The following is a 26,398-nucleotide window of genomic DNA, read 5'->3' as shown; positions in this document are numbered from 1 at the left end:
TCATTTAGCTAAACATGTGGCCTGGCTCAACTGCAGGCTGGCATAGACATAAAATGCACCCAAGTGATCCAGGAGGGACAGCACAGGTTCTCTTAAATAAAAAGGGTTAACTTTATTTTTTTTAAAACAGGAAGGAGGGAATTTGCATCTAATTACTTACATGGTCAAAGCAATGGTATTCCCAGTAGTCATGTATGGCTGCGAGAGTTGGACTATAAGGAAGGCTGAGCACCGAAGAATAGATTCTTTTGAACTATGGTGCTGGAGAAGACTCTTGAGAGTCCCTTGGACTGCAAGAAGATCAAATCAGTCAATCCTAAAAGAAATCAACCCTGACTGTTCCCTGGAAGGCCAGATACTGAAGCTGAAGCTCAAATACTTTGGCCACCAAATGAGAAAGGAGCACTCACTGGAGAAGACTCTGATGCTGGGAAAGATTGAAGGTCAAAGAAGAAGGGGACGGCAAAGGATGAGATGGTTAGACAGTGTTATCAACTAACATGAAATTAAGCAAACTCCAGAGCACGATAGAAGACAGGAGGGCCTGGCGTGATCTTGCCCATGGGGTCACGAAGAGTCGGACTCAACTGTGCAACTGAACAACAACTCCTTAAATAGAGCCATTCTACCAATTTTTGAAAGTCCTCACTGTTCTTTGAGGAGAAAAAAACCTCATTGTTTTAATGCTGAAGCCCCATGAAGCAGTGGTTTAGAAGCATGTCCTCACAGCAGGAAGGAGAGAGGCTGGCCTGCAATCATGCAGTCCCATGTGTGCCTACACAGAAGGCCACTCAATAAACAATGACTACAGGTAAGTGCAACCCCATTTTCTTTAAAACCCAGGGAAGAGAGATGCATTGGGGGGGGGGGGAGAAGCTTGTTTCAACCACTGCACCAGCTAATTTTTACTCCTAGACTGCCCTAACTACCCTTTAAAAGAACTTGTTTCAAATACTGCTGGTAGAAGATCATTGGGGCTCCCTCCCCAATGCTTCAATTAATTTACTAGAGAAGTTACCATCTTGCTGATCTTAAAGGTAAATCCACAGATTATATTAATTGCATTGAAAAAAATAATCTCGTGTGTGCAATCATTAGCATCAGTATCATGCGTTCAAGCACAGATTGCAATCTCTGGCCTATAATAGTTATCCGGAGCCAAATTACAGCATGATAAGAAGCAAGCGCGATATAATCCATTTTGAGAGTATTTAAAATCTGGCACTGTTATTATCATAGAATAATTTTTACCATCCATTCTAAACCTATGTATATTGCCCCTTTTATTTCTGTAGGATTTTCTGCTGTGGTGAGGATGCAGCCTTAGTTGATACTCTAAGACTGGGTCAGCCAGTTACAAGCCTTCTCCCTAAATCTCATGTAATATTTACTTTTTGTGTTTGCATTCTGTACACAAACTAGCCCGGTGGCAGAAAAGTGCAGCTGGGAGAGTATTCTGAATTCTTAGGGGATCTGCCTTCTGGGCACAGAGGAGATATGGAATGCAGGGTTTCCCCAGCCACACTATATGCAGCAGGGGGTATCAACAGCATCCTATTAATGACACACTATTAATTATTGTTAAACTGCTGACATGTATTAACATGCCAGAACACTTGCTTTAATTGGCTAATTAGGGGATCAGTGAAAGAGCGAAGTAATAAACTGGCAAAGAAAATTACCTTTAATAGCTCCAGAAACATCAACCCAGGGAATGACCCGATAGGATTTTTGCTACCCACTCAATTTAGCAAGGGCTCTAGTCTCAAACATGAACTTGAACAATTTGCTAGTCACAAAATGACCGACATCAAGAAACCACAGTAAGGTTCACATTTTTAATGGCTGTTGTATAATGGGAGTTCAGTCAACAAGTTAAACAAAATCAGTTTGGACCATTTCTTTGTACTTTCTCTGCTGTTGGAATCCAGACTTCTAGTCAGAGCAGAGCTGTCTTCAATTTCAAAAATATGTGTATTTTTGCAAGTGTCAATGCAACAGTATACCTTTTTTAAAACCTCAAGATATGCTGTTTTGCAGAAATATGACACATAGAGGTGAGTCGTTTGCTATAATTCTGGAAATGGAATTACTGAGTAGGATCATTAGAACTAAAAATGACAAGTTGGCATTTTTGGAGAAAGATTTCCCCCCCCAACCTTGGGGACCCCCTCAGGTTTGCAGAACAATTTGAAAACTGAAAAAAAAAAATTACATTGTGGGGTTTAAATCCCCCCTACCTCTGTCAGAGTCTCAGCAATGACAAATGGGGGCCATAATGAGGAACCCCGAGAGCCGGGCTGGCCGGCATCAGCTGTGAGGGAGGAGGAGCTTCAGGAGCTGCAGCAGGCACAGCAGCAGTGGTGCATCGAAGTTGTGGGGGCTGTATCCACGCCAGGTTTGCCAGCCTAAGCGGTGGGGGTGGAGGGGCTTTGGGAGCCACACAGCCCAGTGGCAGAGGCCTAGATTAGTGCTGGGCTCACTGGAATCAATGTCAGTGGAGGGGCTGGGGGAGGCAGGAGCCACACCAAGCTCACTGCGGAAGCTGTGAAGGTGGAAGGGCTTTTGGAGCTGCAGGGGGCCCAGTAGCAGAGGTCTGGTGCCATGCTTGGCTGGCTGGCATTGATGTTGCAAGGGGTTGGGGGGGCAGGAGCTGCAGCGGTCTCATCAGCAGAAGATATGTGAGAGTGGGGGAGGTTCAGGATCCTCAGTGGCCTGGGTGGCGGAGGCCAGCAACTGCGCTGGGCTCACTGGAATTGATGTGCGGTGTTGGGGAGGTGGGAGCACAGCAGCTTTGCAGCTGCAACAGTGTGGGGGGTGGGAGTCATGATACAATCAGGGAGGATTCTGGGAGGATCCCTTCATCTGAGACAGAAGGGCAGATAAAAGTAGATTGGCTGTTGGGAGAGAGGAGGAGGAAGCAAGAAAAGAGATTATCGGGGCTTTCAGGGAAACAATAGTGGGGGAGGGGGAAATTAGATGCCCTCCTCAAGTCCTTATGGATCCCCTCATATATTTTAATAGCAACGGCAAAATCTGAGAATACTTAAACCCAGTGACTGGAGCCATGAATGGACAAGACAGATCTTTCTACAAGCCTGAAAAACACCCCGGGCTTGCAGAATAATCTGAAACCTACCCCCCCCCAAAAAAAAACAACACACAAAACATTGGGGAGGTTAAAAAAGCACCCAAAAATGATAAAAGAATGTTTAATACATATTTGTAGCTGTCTCCTAAGTTTAAAATATTCTATGAGAGGAGTTAATGTCATAACATAGCAGGCACAGGCTAACATCTACAAGTACTGGGTTAGATCTGGGCTGTGGTCACACATGCTAAATAATCCACTTTCGACCCACTTTCAGTGCACTTTGCAACTGGCTTTGTACTGTGTGAACTGGCAAAATCCAGTTGGGAAGTGCTTTGCAAGTGGATTTAAAGTGGATTACTTAGTGTGTGTGACCGCAGCCCTGGACAGCTTTTTTTGCTCAATTACAACAATTTTGCCTCCCTACAACAGCCCGTCCCTCAGGATTTCATCCAAGAAGGGTCCATGATCCTCAGGAAGGTCCTTCTGTTGGCCAGAGGGACACTCACACCCTCCCCTTTTTCACTAGCAGAAAACTAGGTTGGATCCAACCCACCATCACGAAACTGTGGCTACAAAAGGCTCAGACTCAGGCCACACCAAACCCTGCACCAGCAGCCTTATCAGCGCAAACCTTTCACCAAGTGGGTGCCGAAAGGGGGAGAAGTAAGCAGGAGGCCAGCTTGGGAATCTGTTCAGTTGTTCAAAAACAAACTTGGAGAAAGTGACCGGCAAAGTGCATGTATCAGGAAGAGAGCTGTTCAAGTGTATGTTTGTGGGCTCCACTGCAGGAGAAGAATACAATCTTCTCCTCTGGGATATTGCTGTGGGTGAAAGACTGAGATCAGTTTTGGCTCTAGATCAGTCCAGAAGTAAGACACAGTAAAGAACACCTGTAGGGGCTTTGAAATAGAATAACACTTAGAGAAGACTTTGCACTAATTTGTCTGAACCTGTCTAAATATTTTTTTTTAATTCAAATAAGTTGCCTACAATTTGGGGTGGTGGTGGCGGTGGGAATGTGTCATCAAGTGCAAATGTCAACCTGCCAAAAGAATAAACCCTCTCCCTCAATTCAACAACCCTCTCTAACATGGATGTAAAACACAGGTTTTGATTTCTTGCACACAGAGCAGGGGAAATATGGAGGAGGAAGTGGGGACGCACAAAAAACCTGCAGGGAGGGTGTATTCCATTATGCCCTCTTCTTCATTTCCTCTCCCTTCTTCTCTAACAATGTTCTCCCTTTCTCATTCCCTCCACCCCATGGATTTAGTCCAAGAGCAGCCCAAGAAACAACATAGAAATCCTGTATGTTTGGCAACCATGCCATGAAGGTTGCTGCATATGTTTGAGCCAGTCGCCCTCTCCCAGCCAAACCTACCTCACAAAGTGGTTGTGAGGGTGGCAGAGGAAGCCCATACATCACCCAAAACTTGTTGGAGGGAGGGCATGAGATAGAACCATACCATCAATCATTTGCGTTTTTGTTAGCTTGCACGGCCCTTGTAAATCACATTCCTCAGTATTGCTCAGCTCCATTGTGATGCATGCTATGGAAGGTCTTCAAGGTATAGTAAAAAAAGGTTTTCTGCTGTACACTTATAAAATAGGCTGAGAGCACAGAGGCTGCAGAGAATGGTGGGAGTTGTTGAAAAGAACCAGACCTTTACTTCTATCCCTGGCACAAGGTCCAGATCTGAGGGAGGCCCACAACTTATCTGTCCTCCAATCCCTTTAGAGGTGACTGTTTTGAGGTGGGAATCACCTACCAACTGCAAGCCCTACTAGGCTATGGCTTTACCCACTTTCTTGAGACAGCTTGAGTGCCACATTGGAGAACAGTGCTCAGCAGAGCCACAGGTGACATATCAAAGCCACGGTTTCCAAGCCACTGAGTTATCACTGAACCAGCATATACATGGGAATTAAGAATTTGCAGCTCAGGTCTGAACCAGCTTAAGCGTGTGTGATGAGCTTCCGGAAACGAAGGGGGAGACTGCAATAGCACAAAGGGAAAAACAGGTTCTCCTCAGAACACCAAATAGGATAAAATAAAAATTGGTATGTTTTTGAGAACCTGTTTTGCCCTTATCTGTCTGTATCTTAAGGATACTTACATAAAGTTGCCATGGCTAGTTGTTTTTAACATTTTCATATTTAACTTATGGGTGGGGGGTTGTCAATTATAGTGTTGCCTACTTGATGGGCTGTGCGAATCGCTGGTTGACAATTTATATCGGTCCTACACCACCGTTTCATTTACCTTCTACCCCAAGGGTGGGGGGCCACTGACCCACCCCCACTGCAATTAGCTCTTTCTCCTAGCTCTGATTTATTATTTATTTATTTGATTTACCTTCAACTTCTACCCCGCTCGAACCCCTTACACTATACTTATACTTATATTCCCTTACACTAACATTTGCAAAGACAGATAATAGTTAACGCCGTGGTCTTTCTAAAGCACACTGTGCTTTGACTTCGCATAAGCCCTAATATAAGCACACCTGTCCCTCCCACTGAACCTCCATGTCAGAATTATCTCCACAAGCATTCTTCCGTAAGCTAGCAAAGACCCTGAAACTGTCCAGGAAGCTTTTAAGCATTAATACATCAACTAAGAGACCTCAGTAAAACCTACAAGTTACTAAAGGCAGGGATGGCTCCTCCAGAGCTTGAAAGTAAAACATGGCCTCAGAGGAGGGAGCAGAATGAATCAGTCCCCCATGGAGACCAGCAAGTGGCTTCCATTGCAGGACGCTTCCGTACCAGGGTTTTTTCAACCTCCATCATGGCTGCCTGCAAGACCCCCAGTGCGTGACCCCTGGACAAATAAATTCATCAATAGAGAAGCTCTTTGCATCATTCTTTTAGTCAGGTGACACTGTCAGCTAATTGCCTCCGGCATCAACTAGGCTATGAGCCTACCTAGATTGTGCTGGAATTCTGACAAGGCCTGCACGGTAAGTTCAGCATGGCTGGGTGGAACATGGAAGCACAACAGATGGGCTCAAAACCCTCCCCTGTGAAGGCTGTGCATCCATCACCTCAAATGTTAAAAAGAGTACGGGAGCAAGTGAGCAACCTTTTTTGCATTCCCTGCTTTCAGTGTGGGAACACAGATGTGAGATGGGTCATGACAGGAAAGGAAATTCCCATGTTACTTGTGTGTCATTTTTGCAACATTTGAACTTGCTTTCATTAGGTCATCTTGGGAAAGTTGCTTGTGTGGCAGGATAGGTTTCCACTGCCCTTTCATTGCCATGAGATCACCTGAAAGGCATCAGTATGATTCTCTCTTCCAGGATCCTTTCTACTGGTTTTAAACTCTCAAGGTCAGCCACGTACTGCATCCAAATAACTATGTGCCCTGCCTCCGGGTTTGCTAAGGAGCAGGGGAGAAGACCTGCTCCCAAACTGAGACATGTTCCTGTTCTCATGCCAGGTCCAATTCCTCAGGGGGAAAATACTGTGTAAGCCAGGTCATTGTTACACATTAACTTAGACCCTTAATGATTCAGGAACACTGCCACCGATAGAGGTTTTCTAATCTCTCCTGAACTAGGAAAGGTTGGGGGGGGGGGGTCTCAACCGAAAAGTCTTGTGCTGGCAGAGCTGTGTGCTCACAACAGGTGCTTCTTACAAGTAAAGCTGATCAAATAGTGTTGCTTCTATTGAAACCTCTTGCTCTGAAAAAATCCACCCAGTAAAATAAACGTAGGTGGTCTTCAAGTAAGAACAGCTTGTTCTGACTTGATGTTCACACATTGTTCAGAGCCTCATCTCCCACTTTCTATGTATGAAGCATATAAACAGGAGCTGTACATGAGTGTGGATCTTTCCCATATGTTCCCCCAGAATTTTGGCTTTTCATTAAAATTCCTCACACGTTACAGTGTGGTTGCAGGAAACATCAAGCTCACATAATGGAAATAATTCAGTTGGTAACATTTTCGTCTTATCATCCAGACAGAGCACAACACAACTAAACAAAGAGGAAAAGCAAGTCTTTCATGTTTGGAGAGATGAATAAGGAGACTCACTGCTGGAGGGGACAAATAAGGAGATTCACTGCTGGAGGGGACATCTGGCTTTCTAAAGACTACTGGATTACATTATGAAATCAGTGAACTGGGGTTTATATGAAAAACAGCAGACTCAATGAGAGGTGCACCCCCTCTGCCTCATTTCCTCTTCCTTTCACCCCTCCAATTTGTGAACCACAGTCTCCCTCTTCTATTCATATCGTGAAGTATTTGCAAAATTCCCCAGAGTTTACAGAGACGTTTGTGGCCAGGGGATGTAAAAAGGAAGGAGGTTAATGTTCAGAGGGAGAAAAGGGGAAGGAGACCCACTGAAAACATCCACGCCCTCCCCTCACACTCATGGCAGGCTCCAGAGAACTTTGACAGTAGGCCTGTAAGCCCAAGGCGGCAAGACCTGGGCAGTTCATCAAGGACCACCCCCCCACAGACGTGGAGAGAGGAGCAATGTAGACTGCTTTTGAGAAAAGAGCATTTCAACAGAAGTCTGTGATCCAATAAGGTGAATCAGCTGGGTTGTTTTTCGTTTGGTTTTTTAAAAAGACCATTTCCGCAGTAGTGGAGTTCCCTGCATTGACATTTTAAAAACTGTGTGTTATAGGAGATTTCCCACAGTAGTTTCTTCCTCACCAGATACAAACCTGAAGTTTTCTCCTTCTTACCCTGAGTTTTTGGAATCCCCAGTTTTAGTGAGTTCTGAAAACATGGGGTAAGGAGTAGAAAACTTTGGGTTTGCACCTGGTGAGGGAAAAATCTACTGTGAAAAATTTCACATAAAGTGCAGTTTTAAAAATGTCAGTGCAGGGAATTCCTCTACTGCAGAAATGGTCTAAAAGTCAAAACTTCCACTGAGCTAGAGAATGACTCTAAGTAATGTTCTGGATCAGGCAGTGTTTTTAGAAGAAATACATTTTGTTTTAGATTTTATACTTATAAATCCCTTATGCTTAAAAATCCCATTGTTAAAACACCAATGGATTACAGCTGAGGAAGTGTACCACATCCAGCAGATTAAAAGACAGGAAAATATATTTTCTGTGCTACTTACTGATATAAGTCACACATAATTTTAAAAATATATTATTTAAAAGCATGATCTTAATTACAGCTGACCACAGAACCAGTGTTGAGGCATGCACCGAGGAGAAAAAGTCATTCCAACCAAGCAGGTTTTGAAGCCAGCCATTAGGTGGCTGGCTCTACTCTGACATCTTCAGTTGGTGAAGTCCCAGCAGTCTTTTCCCTGTTCTTGCTCTCCTGCAACGTATACAGCGATGGACCCAGTCGCAAAATCTTCCCGCTGCCAAGGCATTCATCTCCTTTGTAGAAAACAGCAAACTGGAAGACCAAGAACGACAAGCCTTTCAGCAAACAGAGAGCACAAGTGCAGAGAATGCTGCAGTCACACCTAACCCTACTAGGTAGTTCAGGGTTGCGGGGGGGGGGGGGCTGAGAGAATTCCAAAAGGTTCCTACAAAAATAGATACCGAAACCTAGACTTCACAGTTTATTTTATTTGGAAAGCTTCTACGTTGCCTTTCCATGCAGGACGAGTTCCAGGGTTGGGTGGATGCTGGTAAGAGAGCACCAAGGGCTCCCTCCACTCCTTTGCCCACCGCTATGCCTCACTCACACCTTCCTGCCCACCTGCCTCCATTCTCCTCCACCACGGCACACCTCCAGCCACCTGCTCATTTCCCAGCCTTTCCCAGCGCTTGTACTACCCTCCCTGTCTGTGATGGGCAGTGTGCAGCTAGGAGCACCGCTGCTGGGAGTATTGCTGCTGTACACCCCCTGCACACCTCCCCCCCCCCCGCAGCAGTCCTGTGCAGTGTGAGCAGATGGGAGTGTGGGAGGGCTCACAACAAGCAGATGGACAGCAGGGGAGAAGAGCAGGTCGGGGAGGCAGCAGTGGGCCCTTCCTTGAAGACCTGGGCCTCAGCAGCTGCCATACTGCAGGGTATGCTTATGCCAGCCCTGGCTCCAGGGAACCTGCCCAGTTTGCCTCTTTGGCAAGTCCATTCATGTGTATGCAACAGGCTAGAGGGAGCACAACCATTTCTTGCTTTATCAGTACACCAGCCCTCTCCACTACACCACCCTCACTTTGTCCTGCAAATCACTAATTACAAAGTTTGCCAAGTTCCAGATCTTGCATTTTCAAAGGGACGGAGGCTCAGACCTCACTTGAGCTAAACCCAAACAAAAGATTCAACTGTGGTGGTGAACGGTGGTTTTATTAAATCGAACTTACTCCCAGGAAAACATTTTTGCAGCTGCAGAGACTCTTCTGAAAAAGCAGATGCTTTCAAAGAGAAACTTGTTTCCAAGTACTCTAATCCCAAGCCCGGCTATTTACACATAAATCTCATAATTTCATTTAGACTCACACAAATAAACGGGTAAATACTACCTCCAGGATGAAACGTAACAGCCGTTTAGCAAGTATACTGACCATTTTCCTCTTAGTTCCTATAAGAGAATTCCTCATTTTGCTTCCACAAGGGGAGGAGGGAAAGGCTGCAATTGTAGAGTCTTTAGCTTAAAATGTATACCCTCCTATACAAACAAGCTGATAAAATGGCTCACAAAAGAGCCAGCCCTCAGCCCATCTTGACAGCAGCTGCCCAAGATCTCAAGCCAGGATCTTTCATGGTTTTGCTACCCAAGGACCTGGAGAAAGCCATAAGATGAACGTGCAAGCCATGTGCTCTGCTACTGAACTATGACCTTTCCCACATCATTCTGCAAATCTACTTGAGGGTAAGCCCCACAAAACTCAGCAAAGATCTATAAGTCAGACTTAACTCTTCCACAGTCTCTTCCTTGTTAGGAGCGCAACACGATCCATATATTGATAAAACCTTACTGACAGAGGGAGTTGCTATCAACCACGGGAAGCTTTCTAGGACCAAAAAGCTAAATTGAGTCTCAAGTGTAAAGTTCAGACTTTTATAATAGCAATGCAGCATGCTGAGGTTTTCCTATTCATCCTGCATATTTAACTACCAAATCAAAATTATTATCAAAAATAAGTTCAGACAGAACTAATCTGGAGATTCAAATACATTTTGCAAGGCTATATCTGCTCCAGACACTTTACACACAACCTGTTGAACATGTCAGGCTAAAATCCTAAATTAGGGGAAAAGACCCTAATTTGAAGGGGTTTGAAGGGGACTATTAGTAAAACACAGAAGAGGCCTGCCACAATCATTTCCGTACATACCTGTCCTGGCGTAAGAGCCCTTAGTGGCTTGGCCATTGTCGCCCACACAGTCCCATCCTGATTTAGAGTTAAGGTACAGGGCACTAAAAATAGTAAGTAAAACAGAAGCTGACCATTAAAAAAATGTTTCCATCAAAATTAAATACTGTTATCTCATCCAATGAAGTTTCTGTTCTAACATTTTATCTACTTCATTTTATAAAAAAACAAATACTGCTACCACAAAACACAATACACTAAAAATGCTTTGCCTTGTGAAATTAACCAAGCGTCATCACCTAGTGCCATCTGGTGTTGAAAGCGGAAATTGCACTCCATCATCTTGTCCCGAACCAGCTCCGCAGGAGGTTCTTCCGCGATCCAGTGCACTCTGTTCGTCCGCAAGACATCCCTGTAGAGTGCCGGGTGATCTGTAGAGGGGGCCTTAAGTGGCAACAATTTTGAATTTATAGCTCAGCCAGATTATTACAGCAAACAAAGATAAATTTAAAAACACTTTAAAATCCTGACTGAAAAGGTGAGTTTTAGCCTGGTAAGGCAAGAGTCCCTCTTTGTGGCCACCTCCCCTGTTCTAGCAGGTGAAAGCTAATTTAGAGAATCCTGTCTGGACCTGAGAGTTACAACTATGTGCCATTTTTAATACAGAACACAACACACAAAGTGCTTTGCCACCTTCATCTCACCTGTCTTTGGCATCGTACGAAGCATCTCATTTTTATCCTCATTATGCAAACATGGGGCTGAACAAGCCTGAGACAATCTGACTTGCCTGGGATTATTTCATACCGTCATATTATTTAATACAGTCATGGGTCAGTCACAGATACCAAGCCCAATTGTCCCTTGCCCTTATAGTTCAGAAAGGTAAGTGGCCATGTGCATGGGGCTGCCCAATTCACTGGAAGCAAATCAGGAACGGCCTCCAGGCAACCACTCAGGAAGAAAAGCCCAATGCACACACATTCCATGAGGGAAGAAAGACAAAATACAACAGTAATGCATAAATAGTTCTGTGCAAACATTCTTATGGACAACTGACTTTGGTGGATTTGCTTCCTGCAAATTAAAACTTCAAAAGTCTCAAATTTAATGATGGCCCTGTTCAAAATATTTCTCATTCACAGTACTTTTGAAGATACTATGAACAGTACACACGACAACCATGAAATTTTTATACGCGTTTTTAGGATTCAGTATCGTCAAGATGATCTACAGCACTGAGAGTTGCTTCTCAGACTACAGTGACTTTGTTCTGTCTTGTGTGCTCTTGCCAGTGCTTTAGTTTCAGTGAAAGGCAGTCATTGGCCCCGTGAAAACAAAACGCTTAACCCTGGTATCATTAGCATTAACTTATCACGGATTCTGAACACTTAAGCCATGGTTAACAACTGAGACGATAGTTTCAAGTGGTTTGCAAATCAGAGTTTGCCTTAACCATGGTTAAGTGTGGCACCAAACAGACCACTTCTTCATGTTTCCAGCCTTTTTTTTTTTTTAGGGGACAAACATTTCATTGGAGTCTTCCCATACACGGGAATGTATGGGAAGCTAAATCATTGTTTCAGTATGTTTGGGATTTTAAACCAGGGTTAAGGTTTAATTACACTAGACCAGTGTTGTTATATGAAAGCAAAATAAAACATTTATGTAAGATTAAGCTTTGCTGTTTTCAAGATGAAACTTATCTGCCTTGGAGTAAGGAGACTATGGTAATTTCTTTCAGTGCTTGCCATATGTTAGGTGCTCGATGCTAAAATCCTTTTTTTCAATTTTTGGATAATCAAAAGCTACCTGGAACAGGAAGTAATAAAACTTCTTGACATCAACTCACCTAAGCCGCTTTTGTTTCTTTTCTGTATACAAAAGCCAAGAATCTTAGGCCCGTAATAGCTATATTCTTTTTGCCAGGAATCGCAAACAGTACAAGCACAAACAAACTTACCACAAAGACATCCCCAGTGGCTACATTTTTGTCTACCACAAACCACGCATCTCGGAGGCCTCCAATCCGGGCTCTCTGGCCAAGTGTATACAAGAACCAACCTATGCGAGAAAAGTAACAACCATGAAACATTTAGGACTGTTTCACCAGAAATTAAATTTTCCCGTTGGAATCCTTCCCACATAGAAAATGAATCTACTGACTTAAAACTTTTTCCCCCTGATTTTGTTTTTTTAGTTAAAAGCTCATGAAAATTCAAGGAACACCAGGAAAAGTCAGTCTTTGAATCCAGTATCTATTACCTATGAGGGACCAAATCCCTTTTCTAAAAATGTGCTTCTATCAACACTATGCACGCTGACAATCAATAGCCATGCAGTCTGCAAAGCCCCAAATATGTTGGAATTTCACACAATGCACAAGTTCTTCCACAGGCCTCTGAAAGAAAAGCAGTAAACTGCCAGGCATTACAGATCTCAGAGATACCTTGCACACATTCAGCAACATTGCTATGATAGTCTGAGGAGTTTGCTATACTTCAGCAAAGACTGGAAACTAAGCTTTGTTATTATAAAAGCAACTTCAACTATTAAGCCACTAAAGAGAATTCTACTAACAATCTGACAAAAAATGAGATATAAACAGATACTTAATGAGAATACAGAGGACAGTCTACATATTTTGTGGTAGGTTTTTTTTATTGCTGAAAAATTGTACAGAGGGATTGAGTTCATATACTTAAAAAAGCAATAGTCAACGCCAATTTTTTGGCTTTGAAAAGTAAAATAACTGGACACCCAAGTCTTAAACAGATCCTAATTTATACCACAATCCTGAAGCAAGTCCAAATGATTCCTGGAAGGACTTTTTTTCCACATTGTCACTTATTCCATACAGTATATCTGAAGTACACACAATGCTTCATAGATATTCATCTCAGTAACCCTTATCACAGCCTTCTAAGAATGCAGTCCTGCGCAGGGTTACTCCAGCCTAACCCTCCTGATTTCAACAGGCTTAGACTAGAGAAACTCTACACAGGACTGCACTATGAAACAGGCCAGGATCCCCATGCAGCAGATCACAGGGGGTGGAGAGCCTGGATGCTGAGCCTGGAGAAAACAGGCAGAGGCGTAATTCCAAGCTCACCTATCCCACTCTTAGCCTTTATTCTGTACCCACTCTCACGTGGATTAGGACTGTAGTAAAAAAAACCCCAATAAATATTATGGGCTGGATTCAACAACTTCCTTCCACCAAGTGAATATCGTCCTCCAGCAGAGCAAGACTCCTGCCAGAGTGAAATTCCTGACTTAGGGGAAAGGAATTTCTGGATCCAACCCCGATAACGCCATAATGTTAAACGCACCCCCATTTGAAATGTGTGAGCATTCAGTAGACACCAGAACAGCAACGTAATCATAGGATGGCTTTTACTGTTAAACAGACTTTTCCCTGCATCTTTTACAACTAGATATTCCAGCATCACTAGCAACACGAACAACTGGAATCACATTTATCTGTGTACTGAGGGAAGGAAGGATCCAAATCTGGCTGCTGATGTCAAGACCAAACATTTCTCCCTTTCTGTGTCCGGTCTAACTTCCAGCGTTAAGGGAGCCCTTCCTTAAGCATGTTGATATTTATGCTACTTTACCGTTTATCTTAAGGGGATGAAAGGCTCAAAACTTGGTAACAGAATGAAATGGCAAAATAGCTCATTATCTAATTTGAGGCTTCTACAGCCAGATGGATTTGACAGGGATGGCAACTTCACGAGCCTTGGGGCTGAAGCTCTAATCCTCTGGTAGCTGGAACAGCACATGAAAGGCAGAGAAAGAGCGCCTGCTTCCAGTTCATGCAATACTGGCTCAGAGAGCTGGAAAACATTTTCATAAATCCTGTATATGCAGCATGATTTCTTTTCTTCAAAAGAGGGCTGCCTGTTTCTCCAGGTTAAGAGTGACACTTAGAGGTACCAGCGTGACTGAGCCTCTGCTTACCCTTGTGTGTTCCCATCACCTTATCATCTTCAATGGAAACAAAATTGCCTGGACGGGGCTCTAAGTACTACAAGACAAAGAAACATGTGAAGACTCATTTTGCAGGCCACATCCTGAAAATCAAAACAAAGAAAACCCACCCAAGATAGTTCAATAAATGCCACATATCTGTTACCACTTACCTCCAGAATGAACTTTTCAAAATTCCTTTCTCCAATAAAACAGATTCCCATGCTCTAAAAATAAAACAAACAAAAAGACTCTGAACAGCATTAAAAACATAGATATGTTGAAAGTCTTGGGGCCAAACTATATATAATGGGTTGGATCCAGGGGTCATTTTGTAGAAAAAGAGGTGCAGGAGCTCATTAGCATAACTTATTTGCATATGCCACACCCCCAGACTTCACCGGAAGTGTGTCAGAAGTCAACACCCACCACTCAGGCTCCACTGGACTGTTTTGGATTGCTAGCTATGGGGGGGAGGGGAATGTGCAGATCTGCGCTCACAGAGGAGGGAGAGCTTGTACCTGAAGGCGGGCCTGGGGGGGGGGCCCTGCAACTTACCTGGCTGCTTCTTGCTCCTTGCGGCCTGACTGAGGGCTGTTGGGAGCAGGGGGCGGGGCTTGTTGCATCTGTCCGCCCCCTGGGCTCCTTACTGCCAGAGCTCCCCTCCTGTGCGCTCCCACAGGAAATGACCCCTGGTTGAATCTCACAGAAGACTTCCACATGTTCAAGTGGAAACACTAAAATTACTCTGTGCTATCTAACGATTCTATCCCCACTAAAGGTTTTGTGATCAAAAGATAGTGCAATGTATTTCTTCTGAAAGAATTTCAAAACTAAACTAGGAGGCAGTTGAAGATGGTTTTATTTAGGACTGCATTTAAGTTTAGAAGCAGTCCTGAACAGTGATTTTAAATTTTGGTTTTATGTTTTTGATATATTTTTCCTATGTGTTTTATCTATGTTTGCAAGCCACCTTGAGTTCTGTAAGGAAGAAAGGCAACTTAAAATAAAATAATCTGTTCAGGGGTGGATTGGTCATTTAGGCCATCAGGAACAATCCTGGCCTGAGTAAGGGGAAGCCCTCGCCACATTCAGGTGGCCCTTGTAACCGCCCCTGTTGCAAGCTGAAGGACCTAGCAGCTGTAGTGAGCAAGCCAGCTGCCTCACTTGGAGCCATGGCAGCCAGCTCATCTGCCACTGAGGGGAAAAGAGCAGTCTTTTGCTTCTTTCCCTCTCCCTCACCCTCCACTGGGGGGAAGGGCCCTTTCCAAACTCATTGTTGCTTCACAGGCCACCCCTGGATCTATTGTACATTCCATTGCTACATACAAATTCTTATTTTGCTAAAAATTAAAAAGGACTCTCCTATATTGCTGCAGCTGTTGTACTTCCTGCTTTTGCAATCCTGGTTTTCAACACCAGACGCATTTAGAATACTGCTGCAAATTGGCAGAACTGAATGGGATATAACATGGTGACTGTATCAACATTTTGGAAGCAGGTGACACAATAATTTAGTATGTGGTTAAATATCATAGGGATGATTTCACATAATTAACCACTAATAATGGTTAATACATAATATGGTTTAATATGTAAACCACTAAGAATAAGAGAAGAAGAGATTGGATTTATACCCCGCCCTTCACTTGGAGTCTCAGAGCGGCTTACAAACTCCTTTCCCTTCCCCTCCCCACAACAGACACCCTATGAGGTGGGTGGGGCTGAGAGAACTCGGACACAAACTGCTCTTTTTCAAGGACAGCTGTGCTCGAGCTTGTGACTGACACAAGGTCACATCAGCAGGTGCAAGTGGAGGAGTGGGGAATCAAACACCGTTCTCCCAGATTAGAGTCCACACACTTAACCACTACACCAAACTGGCTCTCTGTGATTCCAAAGATGTGGACCAGACGGCATTTCAAATAAAGTATGAGCTGGATCCTGCCAGCTTTTTTACTCAATCTCCCATCTCCCCTGCCTTTTGTGCATTTATGTCCCATGATTCCCAGCATAACCTTTTGGTGGTCAAAGAAGACCTCCCTTTTTCACCAGCAGAAAAGCTGGCTGGATCACACACTTGAAACGTCATCTCTACTGGAATCCTAATGTGCAAATGTCAAGCTCAGGCCTAAATAACTTCCATTTTCCCTAAGTTGTGCTTTCCCTTCTTTCCCTTGGCTTGTCATGTTAAATTCCGGGGGGGGGGGGCAGGGTGTGTGTTGTAAGAGTGCATGGGAGTAGCCACAATTATTCCTGAAGCTGTGCCCCAAGTGTGGGTTTCTCATGAGACTGATCTTGGTTCCCACGATTTTCTTCAGTCCTAACAAAAGTTTTGCACCTACAGCAAGCAAATCTCTAATAAAGCATTTCACTACCAACAGTGTGTGTGGAGAGTGTCTTATCTGTGGGCTTGACAGCGAACAAGCTCTTCTTAAAAGAACACTGATGGACCAAAAACAGTAACTGACTTTTGATATCTTAAAACCTGGAAAATCAGAAGAATCATCATGAAACCCCACTTCCACATTCTGTACTCATACTGCAAATCAAGTTCCAGTGAGCTTTTGTACTACTGCTTTAAAGGAGATTTCTATCCTCCCTGAGCTTGCCTGAAGACACCCATGTTACCATTTGTCAGGTATACTGCCTTCGTCAGATTCTCCTCCTATTCCCAGAGCAGGCCGTGCCCCGCCCACACCAGGTGTTTGGACTGAATGGATCCATCATGCTTCCAGCAGCCTTCCTCCAACTGAAGTGGCTGTTCTGTCAGAACTCCAGCCAGAACTCCAGCCAAAGGAAAGGTGGGGTTTAAATATTTTACTTTACAAATAAAAACTAATCTTTTCTAAGTGGACAGGTAGGATAGGGTAGGATCCATCCTAATATAAAAGGTAACCAAATTAAATATTCTTATCTTTTGGAGCTGCACAAAAATACAGAATTTGGGGGATTCTGTAAGTGACTTCATTATTGATATGTTAAATACTGGTTTACCTCATGACCTAAAGGTTATATTATTGGGTTACATTAAAGATTATGTTGTTTTGTCATATTTAGAATGTGTTTTAAGCCTTCCTGTGGTTGCTAAACTAATCCTTGTGGCTAGATGGGGGGAAAACCAACCTTCTAGCTCCAAGAAACTGGTTGAGTTCTGTTTGGGAACTAAAGAACATAAAAGAACTGATATTTCAAATAAGTTTATAGATCATTGGGCTATGTTCTTAATGTTCTGAAATGATAAGGCTATAGAGAATTTCTCCTTATGTTTTCTATGAGCTACTCTGAGCAAACGCTGTGCAGTATTTATTTTCTGAAGAATTACAGAATCAACGTTATTATAAATCATATTTTCTCATGAGATTTTTGTTGTTTATGATGATGGGGCCATGTTAATTTGTGTGTGTGTGTGTGTGTGTGTGTGTGTGTGTGTGTGTGTAACCAACTTAGACTCAATAGCTATAGGATTGTACAAAACCCATCCACTCAAGATTACCCTGCAGTCACTCTGAGAATTGGGCTGTAGGAGTTACCATGCCTCTTTTCTCTGCAGCACATGATGAAGGTGATGTTCCGCTGCTATCTTCCTAACAAAGTTCTTGGTTAACTCTCCTAGAGGAAAAATGGTTCTCCGCAAGGCTTCCTGTGAAATTTGACTGAGGAAGAATGTCTGGTCTTTACACTGATCAACTCCCTGAAGAAGCTTTATATCTGCAAAGTAAAGGAGGGAGAAGAAAAGAGATGCAAAAGAATGTTACATTCCTACACGGTTTGCCATAATTTGCCTAGCCCGTTCCATCTAAAGTTTGAAAAGCATGGGAAGAGCCATGCGGAAAGTCCCAGGTTCAATCCACAGCATCTCCAGTTAAAAGCACTAGGATGTGAAAGATTTCTCCTTAGACCTTGGAGAGCTGCTGCCAGTCAAAGTAGGCAGGACTGGCCTCAATAGACCAATGCTCTGACTCAGGAAGACGCAGCTTCACGTGTTCATATTTTCCATTTCAATGGAAGAAATAGCAAATATTTATGTCTTTCTTTGCAAGAAACAAAATACTGTATTTACTCCAATGCAAGAGTAGTAGGTTTTTCCCCCAGGGATGCCAGCAAAAAAAAAAAGGGGCCTTACAATTGCATAGAAGTTACAGTTATGTCCAATACATTTGGAGGGGGGGTGTATAACATTTTTAGGAGGGTCATCTTAACATTCAAGGTCACCTCCCTTTCAAGTAAGTATGGCAGGGTATTTATTTCTCAGTCTTCTGATTAATTGTCAAAAGGACAGAGGCTACTATAAGCCCACCCGCAGGATGGGCAGGACATAAATACAAATAATACTTAAAAGTAATAAATTGTTCTTCCATCAGCCACCAATTTGCAGACACCTGAAGTTTGCCACCTAAAGAGACCCCACAGCAAGCTCTCCCTCCCCCACTGGTATATGTGCTTATGAGCCCTCCAGCAGGGAACTGTGGCAATGTATACAACTGGCTCTGATTTTCAGTGGCAAACGGTGTACATAAGCAGCACTGGGAAAGCTGCTGTAACAGCAGTGCCCTTTCTCTGGATTTTGACCTATGCCAACCAAATTGTATGCCTCCAATATGCCTGAGATACCACAGAATTCATCCTATGGAGGAACATGCATAGTAAACATTGTTTCAGAATGAAAAATTCATTGGGGATTCTCTTGTACAACATAATATTTTCTGTATGCATGACATAATCAAGCCAATTTTAGCTGATTTGTTTTGGCCACTGGTTGTAACAAAAACAACAGAAGCAACTCAAAGCAATATGGTTTAAAGAATCATACAAAGCAATAATAAGGGTAGATAGCAACAACTGAACTTTAGTTTAAGTGATGTTTGATGGCAAGCATCCTAATTAAAGTCCACAACATGCAGCACTAACCAAAAGCTTTCTACAATTTCTTCACCAGATGAAGCAACATAATTATCGGCTCTGCTTCAGGATAAGGGGAAGATAGAGAAAATTTAAGAATTGGGCTGGAGGTTGGAGCACTGTGCGAAGCCGGAGGGGGTAGGATAATGGGAAGAAAGGATGTATAACAATTAATATTATGATGTGTCTTTGACTTTATAATATATCCTAATAAATTGTTTTGGGGAAGAAAAAAAAGTTATCGGCTCTGCTTCAACCTCCCCTTTGAATACTGCTGTTATAAAGCCTTTTGCAAGCTGTACAAGCAACCTTTTATGGGGACAGAACTGACATCCTATATATCATCGTATCTTGTGTTAAATGATATTGGCAAGAATCCAACTGCACAATTCCTCCAAGAAAACAGCACTCTTGTTTGCAGAAGAGGGACTGGTAGTTTCCACCAATTTCCACCCCCCTCATTTTGCCCTTGTGTTGTTCCTGAGGGTCTACTGACTCCCAGGGCAAAAAAAAATGCAAGGGGCTGCAGCAGGAGTGGGAAGCAGAAAAGTCTCACTCCACAAGCCTGCAGATGTCTGGATATGCACATTTAAATATGAGACCTGGATAAAAGCAAGAGACCACTTACTATTTCTTACTTCAAATCGATTTCTGAAAAGTCCTTGTGGTCTCTGTATATACTTTTGCTGGAATACTAAATCATCTTCCAGGGAAGTTCTTGCATAATGTCCAGTTGCAACTGCATCAGCTCCTGGCATATTAAAAATAAATAAAATGCACATTACAAAAGTTCCCAAAAATATATAGTTAGGAGATATTATTTTAACAGAGACCCATATGTTTCTTCCTTTGATAACCTATGTCCTGAAAGACAAGAAGCTGACTTTAAAATCCTGAGCACATTCTTCAAAAACACAAGGGCTGCATCCAAACAAACTGTGACTTATTTAGCCTCTGACATTCTCATTTAGCCTCTGACATTCTCAGAGTCATGTGTTCCCTTCCCCCACCTTTCCTTTTGTGACACACCAAGACTGAAGATTTCCTAGTTTTGAGCTAACCACAATTTGTCATGATGTTCCTGCAACACAAGACTCAGGGAGGGGCTGTGGCTCAGTGGTAGAGCCTCTGACTGTGATGTGAGTTCATATACCTAAAAAAGCAATAGTCAATAGATGTGAAAGACCTCTGCCTGAGATCCTGGAGAGCTGCTGCCAGTCTAAGTGGACAATACTGACCTTGATGGACTCATGGTCTGACTCAGGAGAAGGCAGCTTCATGTGCGTGTGACTCTAAGCTACATCCTGACTAAAATCCTAGTTTGTAGGCCAGAAAGAAAGTGCGGTTTGCTAAAGTGCCATATTCAGGTGTCACAGAAATTTCAATTTTCAGATGATCTACAATCTTAGCATCGTGTATGAGGGGGAGGGAGCATGTGAGCCAAAGGGTGTCCTGGCTCATTCTTGTTGCAAAGATGGCAAACTTTATTTGTAATGTCTTTATACAGTCCAGATACTGTATAGAGAAGTCAAAATACATGACTGTCATACTTGTTTGGTTCCAATAATTAAATATCAAAAATGTTTTAATTTCTATACAAAAATTTGTCTATATCGTAGAGAAGGCATGCTTGAAAATAACTTACCAAGGTTATCCAATGCATAATGCAGGAAATACTTGAATTTGATGTATTTGTTACATATGATATCAGGATTAGGGGTCCTCCCCAATTCATATTCATTTAAAAGGTAACTGTTAAAAAAAGTTAGAACAATTATGATTATTGTGCCATGCACATGGATTTAGCCTAAACATTGCCATGAAGGCTCTCTTTAATCCTGAGTGTTTTGTACAAAGGCAGACATTTGCAGTGAATAAATTCCTTCCTAATTTCACACATTGGTGCAAAGGAGGAAAAACCTATCTAGATCTCCCTTTAAGGAAATTTCACAAGGATGCAAGATCATGCTATCCAACATGCTTTCTCAGGTTATTAGAGAGTGATGAGGCCTCTGATGGATTAAAATGGGTGACCACCAATGTTCCCTCTAAGCTGTGGAGTCTTGTGAGCAAAAATTCTACTTTTTGAGCTACTGGCATTAAAGTTGTGAGTGAGCGATTTGGGTACTGCATAAATTAGTTTGCTCTGGAGCCATCCTTCCTGAGCTAAGACAGAAATGTGTGAGCTGGAGGCTAAAAAACTGTGAGCTGGCTCACACTAATTCAGCTTAGAGGGAACACTGGTGACCACACTGACTATGTATTTTTCTCAATATGATAGAACTGGTAATTGGGAAAGTAAAAAAAAATCCTCTCGTGAGTACTTTTGATTTTTAAATGATCCAAAAAGCTATATTAATTATAACAAATTCATTTCTGAGATTTTCTGCTTAGAAACAGGAGCGTCTCCACAGAATGATGTTGTGGTGTATAGACTATTTTGAAGCCCCAATAACGTAACTTTCTATTTGGTTTTCCACAATGTTCATGTTCTGTTTTAAACTGCTGCTTTAATTTGCTCCCAATTGCCAACTGGCAAAAAGATAGCCCTTTTAAAAACCTTCCAGTGAAGCAGCTTGCAATTCCATATCTAACAGTACAGGAATACATACTGTTGAGAAGAAAACAAAATGCTAATATATCAAAGCATCATTTGATGACTTAGCGGCTGAGTTACACATGATGCAGGTATGTTTTTAAAGTGATAAAGTTTTAAATTGATCAGTTTTCTTCTTGTGGCTTAAAACAATTTAGGAAATTGAAAATCACTTTGGTGCAGGGATTTCAGCTGATTTTGCCGGCTTCTTCCTGCTAAATAGTTCATCTGCCCCATGTTATGTTAAATTCCTGGCCACACACTCCTGTGTTGAGTCATGATTCTACAAAAATGTTACTTATACAGGAAAGTATTTACAGCTTAACTTGGTCAGGCATTTTGCCAGGAAGCTTCCATGAGACCCTACCTCCCTCCCCCATTCCCAAAATATGGCGGAGCTGTAACCTCTGACAGAATCAGAATCTGTAACTGGAGGAGGGAGAAATCCCAGCCAACCAGTAGAAACACACACAATGAAATGACTTTCTGGACCTCATCTTTACTGTTCACAGTCATGCAAACCTTTATGGTAGTAAATTGTTGATGAAAACTCTCCTACCTGAACACTTCATTCCAGTATTCTTTTATATACGAAACCTGATGAAACGGAATATCTAGTATCTGACAAACTCTATAAGCATCTTCACAGTCCTTGTCAGCTGAACAAATTCCCTTTTCATCTGCAACATCCCAGTTCTTCATAAACACCCCAGTCACTTGGTATCCTGGTGGGGGAAGAAGGGAGAAGTAAACAGGAATTATTCTATGTGAAGAACTACTTAAAACAGAAAGACAGCAGAAATTAATTTACACAAACTGAGAATCACAATGTGAGATCATGCACATACACCATGTTCTATGAACAACCAGTCACCAATAAAAAGACACCCGTCTTTGCATGCAGCACCAGTCACATTGACCTTCAAAGTCTTGTGGGAAGGGCACACATCTCAGTCTCCACCACCCACTCTCTGCCAGACAAGTGATCTTGCGTAATGCCATCCCCAAAGGGCAGTCAGATAACACAAGTCCCATGCCTTGCACTCCACACATGTAATCTGAACACACAGAGACCATGCATGAGCTGTGCAGGGAAAGCCCTTCAATACGCACTGGATATGTAAGCATTACACTTCTCACTACCTTGCATCAAAATACTTTCTGTGAAGAGAAACTTACCTTAAGTCCAGCAGCTTTGCTGAACTTTCCAGTTTATTTTTCTCAGAACAGGTACTACTGCTCTGCCTACCATTAAAGTTTAAAGTCCTATTCACCCAACCCAAGTAGAAAGTCACGCAAGATTCTAATTTTAAGATACAAAAAATGGCCCAATCTGACCCCCTCTAGTTATACCACTAAATCTAAGACCTGGAGTTCTTAACTCCTATCTAATGAGTACCCATCAACTACATTTTTATCCCACTGTCCTGTCCAAGAGGCTTAGGGCGGTTCCCTTCCCCATTTTATCCTCACAACAACCCTGTAGGGTTTCAAATCTGCCTCCTTCATATACTGTGCCCATGCTCTAACCACAACACATCTGCTCTCAATGCAATGCAGTCTAAACCTTTGCTGAAAGAAAGCCTTTACACTTTGCATAACTATTGCTGGGATACTAACAGGAAGTAGTCATTATCACTATTATTTTACACCGAGAAAGTAATGAAACTTTAAGAGAACATTTTCAGCAGATGTACCTCACAAAACTAGGGTTGCCAATCTCCAAGTGGTAGCTGGAGATCTACTGGGATTACAACTGATCTCCAGGTGATAGAGACCATTTCACCTGGAAAAAAATGGCCACTTTGGAAGGTGGACACTATGGCATTATACCCAGTTGAAGTCCTGCCCCTCCCCAAACCCCACCCTCCTCAGTATTCACCCCTAAAATCCCCAGGTATTTCCCAACCCAAAGCTGGCAACCCAACACAGAACTACAATCCCCAAAATCCCTTGGGAAAAGCCATGACAGAATAGATTCAGCCCCCCCCCCCTTTAACATTTCAATTTTCAGCATGCTTACTTCGGAGTAAGCCCCTTTGCACTTAATCACACGACTGAATGGTTAACCACAAGAAGAACAACACCCAAATAAGATACCCAGGCCACTCTCAGAGGAACAGGCATGAGAGAGTCTATGGCAACCCAAATGAACAGGACTCCCACAAGATTTTAGCCCAGCAGAAGCTTTCCGGGGCTCTTTCTTCAGATGCAGTGCACTTTATCCTCGTAGGCAGAGCAAGCATGCTAGAGATTGGGGGGGGGGGGGGGGGGGGGGGAAATAATGATTTATTCCACTGCCTGTGAAGAAGTGGGCTCTAGCTGAGGAAATGCTGAGGTATATTTTTATTAGCTTTTAAGGTGCCACAGACAACGTGCTCAACACGCTTCCTTGAGAGCAAGCCTCTCAGTCTAAGCTCTGCGGGAGGGATTCCCAAGAAAAGACACACCAGCTTGGGGATGCCCATCTCCTATTCCCGGGGCGGGGGATACACAAAACTCACGAGATGACAATAGAGGCGCGACACCAACACCCCTCTATGGGAAAAGGGCACCGGGGGGGGGGGATCCGTCACTGCACATGCTTCGAGAGAAAGGCTGCAACCCCCCGACCCCCGGGTAGGAAGGCGGCTAGCGAAGCAAATGGAGTTCCGGGTCGGGAATGTTTCGCCTCCCCCTGACGGGACGATTCGGGTCCGGAGGAGACGAGCGAAGGGGACGTGGCGGCTGTTCAGGGTCCCCCTCCCCCCCTCACCTCTCTGCCGGAGCAACAGCGCTGCCACCGCGCTGTCGAGGCCGCCGGAGAGCGCGCACACCACATGCCGCCCCACAGCGCCTAGCATCTTCGCTTTCTTTCCCAAGTAGCGTGCCCGGCTTCGCTTTCTTCCGCCTCGCCGGGGAAAGGCCTGGCGGAGCCTACCCTGGGCGGAGCTGAAGTCGGAGGTGGAGACACCGCCCCCCCGTGGTGGCTGTAGAAAGATACGTTCCGGGCGAGAGGTGACACAGTCGGAAGTGGGATTTATACCCAAGTAAACCTGCTGAAGGAGCTGCGGTGGCTCAAGTGGTTAAGACGCTGAACTGCAGGTTGTGGAAGGTCAGTAGTTCAGTAGTTCAAGACCCGGGTGCCGCAAGACCGGGTGAGCTCCTGTCTAGTTCCAGCTCCTGCCAACCTAGCAGTTCGAAAGCAAGAAATTGCAAGTAGATAAATAGGGACCACTTCGGTGGGAAGGTAACAGTGTTCCGTGCGCCTTGGTGTTTAGTCATGCCGGCCACATGACCACAGAAACGTCTTCGGACAGCGCTGGCTCTTCGGCTTTGAAACGGAGATGAGCACCGCAACCCTAGAGTCAGATTCGACTGGCTTTCGAGCAAGGGAACCTTTACCTTAAACCTGCTGCTTCGGATGAAATTCGCTTTGCACGTGGCCTAATATCGTGCAGGCTTCTGAGAAGTATCTCTAGTCTCTGCCCATTGATTCCCATGGGCGGAGGAGCTCCAGTGTTACCGGTATTAAGTTCTTAAAGAGGAAGCCTCGCTTCCTTGGCCCAGCATGGCCAGCTGAGAGGAACGTACACTTAACATGCTATTTTCTTATTCCATTTATACCCTGCCCTTCTCCCAACTGAGGACCCAAAACAGCTGACATCCTTCTTCTCACGGTTTTATCCTCACACCAAGCTCCGGTGGCAGAGTGAAACCGGGTCTCCCAGGGACAGTCAGACGCTCATTAAAATAAGCGTGTAGAAACCCAAAACTAGGCACCTACAACTGGCCTCTTTGTTCCCTTCAGGATGCCCTTGAAATTCTCAAAACCTGCTGGAATACTGCAAAACAAGCCAGCTTGCCTTTTTTCCCTCCTTGGTATTTTTCATATGTGGACGTGTATCCATGTGCACCTGGAAGTAATGGCGACCTCTGGTGACTGAGCTCTACTGGAGGTTAATCAGTGACGGTGTTTGAAGCCGGAAAATAGCAGAGTTGTTTGTTGTAGAATATTTATTTACAGAGAATATATACATACACAGCTTGTAGCAAATCAGGATTTTGACCAACGCAGTGCTACGCATAACAGCCGTAACCATATAGGCAGTGCTTGACTAAGAACCAATTACAATATATACATGTACAGACCAATCACAGTACTGTACAATTGCTGAGTCACTGTGACACTTACTGATATGATGCAATTAGTGTCATATGACCACTCAGCTGTCATTCAGATCATCTATATACTAATAGCCAAGTTGCCCCCGTGAGTGCGGATCGCTAAATCCGCGCTCCGGGGGCACTTGGGGGGAGGGGGAGGTTTGTGCACACGTGGGGCGGTCCCCACGTGTGCACAAAAATCCAAAAAGTTGGAAAAAAATTCGGGGGGATGTTTAAATCCCCCCAAAAGGGGGAAAGGACCGGCCTCGCCGCCGCCGCCTCGGGGATATCGAGCGGGGGGGGGAGGTATGGAGGAAACGGAGCTCTTCTCCCCCCCCGCGAGTATCGCGGGTCCCCCTCTTGTCTGATCTAAACCTCATGTCCTACATGACTTTGCTGTGATCTTGCATATACAGACAATCAGAAGGGTGGCT

The 26,398-nt window shown here is 43.8% G+C and overlaps 1 protein-coding gene across 1 annotated transcript; it reads right to left on the bottom strand.

The window, feature by feature from the left end:
* Positions 1-8,268: 8,268 nt before the first annotated feature.
* TRMU (tRNA 5-methylaminomethyl-2-thiouridylate methyltransferase) lies at positions 8,269-24,719 on the bottom strand. Its single transcript, XM_015415360.1, has 11 exons — positions 24,574-24,719; positions 22,378-22,543; positions 20,868-20,974; positions 19,851-19,973; positions 17,859-18,031; positions 14,494-14,547; positions 14,312-14,378; positions 12,309-12,409; positions 10,645-10,789; positions 10,367-10,449; positions 8,269-8,475 (listed from the first exon to the last, which is right to left on the bottom strand). Exons 1-11 carry the CDS (start codon positions 24,659-24,661, stop codon positions 8,323-8,325), a joined length of 1,260 nt encoding a protein of 419 aa, XP_015270846.1. The 5' UTR covers positions 24,662-24,719; the 3' UTR covers positions 8,269-8,322.
* Between the last annotated feature and the right edge of the window lie 1,679 nt (positions 24,720-26,398).

The sequence above is a fragment of the Gekko japonicus genome, unplaced genomic scaffold, assembly GCF_001447785.1.
Source record: "Gekko japonicus isolate JY-2015 unplaced genomic scaffold, Gekko_japonicus_V1.1 scaffold775, whole genome shotgun sequence".
Taxonomy (NCBI): domain Eukaryota; kingdom Metazoa; phylum Chordata; class Lepidosauria; order Squamata; family Gekkonidae; genus Gekko; species Gekko japonicus.
This window is presented reverse-complemented; position numbering and strand designations above follow the sequence as displayed.

Coding starts and splice junctions, on each gene's coding strand:
- TRMU (XM_015415360.1), bottom strand. CDS start 24,661: ATGCTAGGCGCTGTGGGGCGGCATGTGGTGTGCGCGCTCTCCGGCGGC. Junction 10,450..10,644: donor TCAACACCAGATGGCACTAG/GTGATGACGCTT, acceptor TACTATTTTTAG/TGCCCTGTACCTTAACTCTA. Junction 8,476..10,366: donor GGGCTCTTACGCCAGGACAG/GTATGTACGGAA, acceptor TTGGTCTTCCAG/TTTGCTGTTTTCTACAAAGG.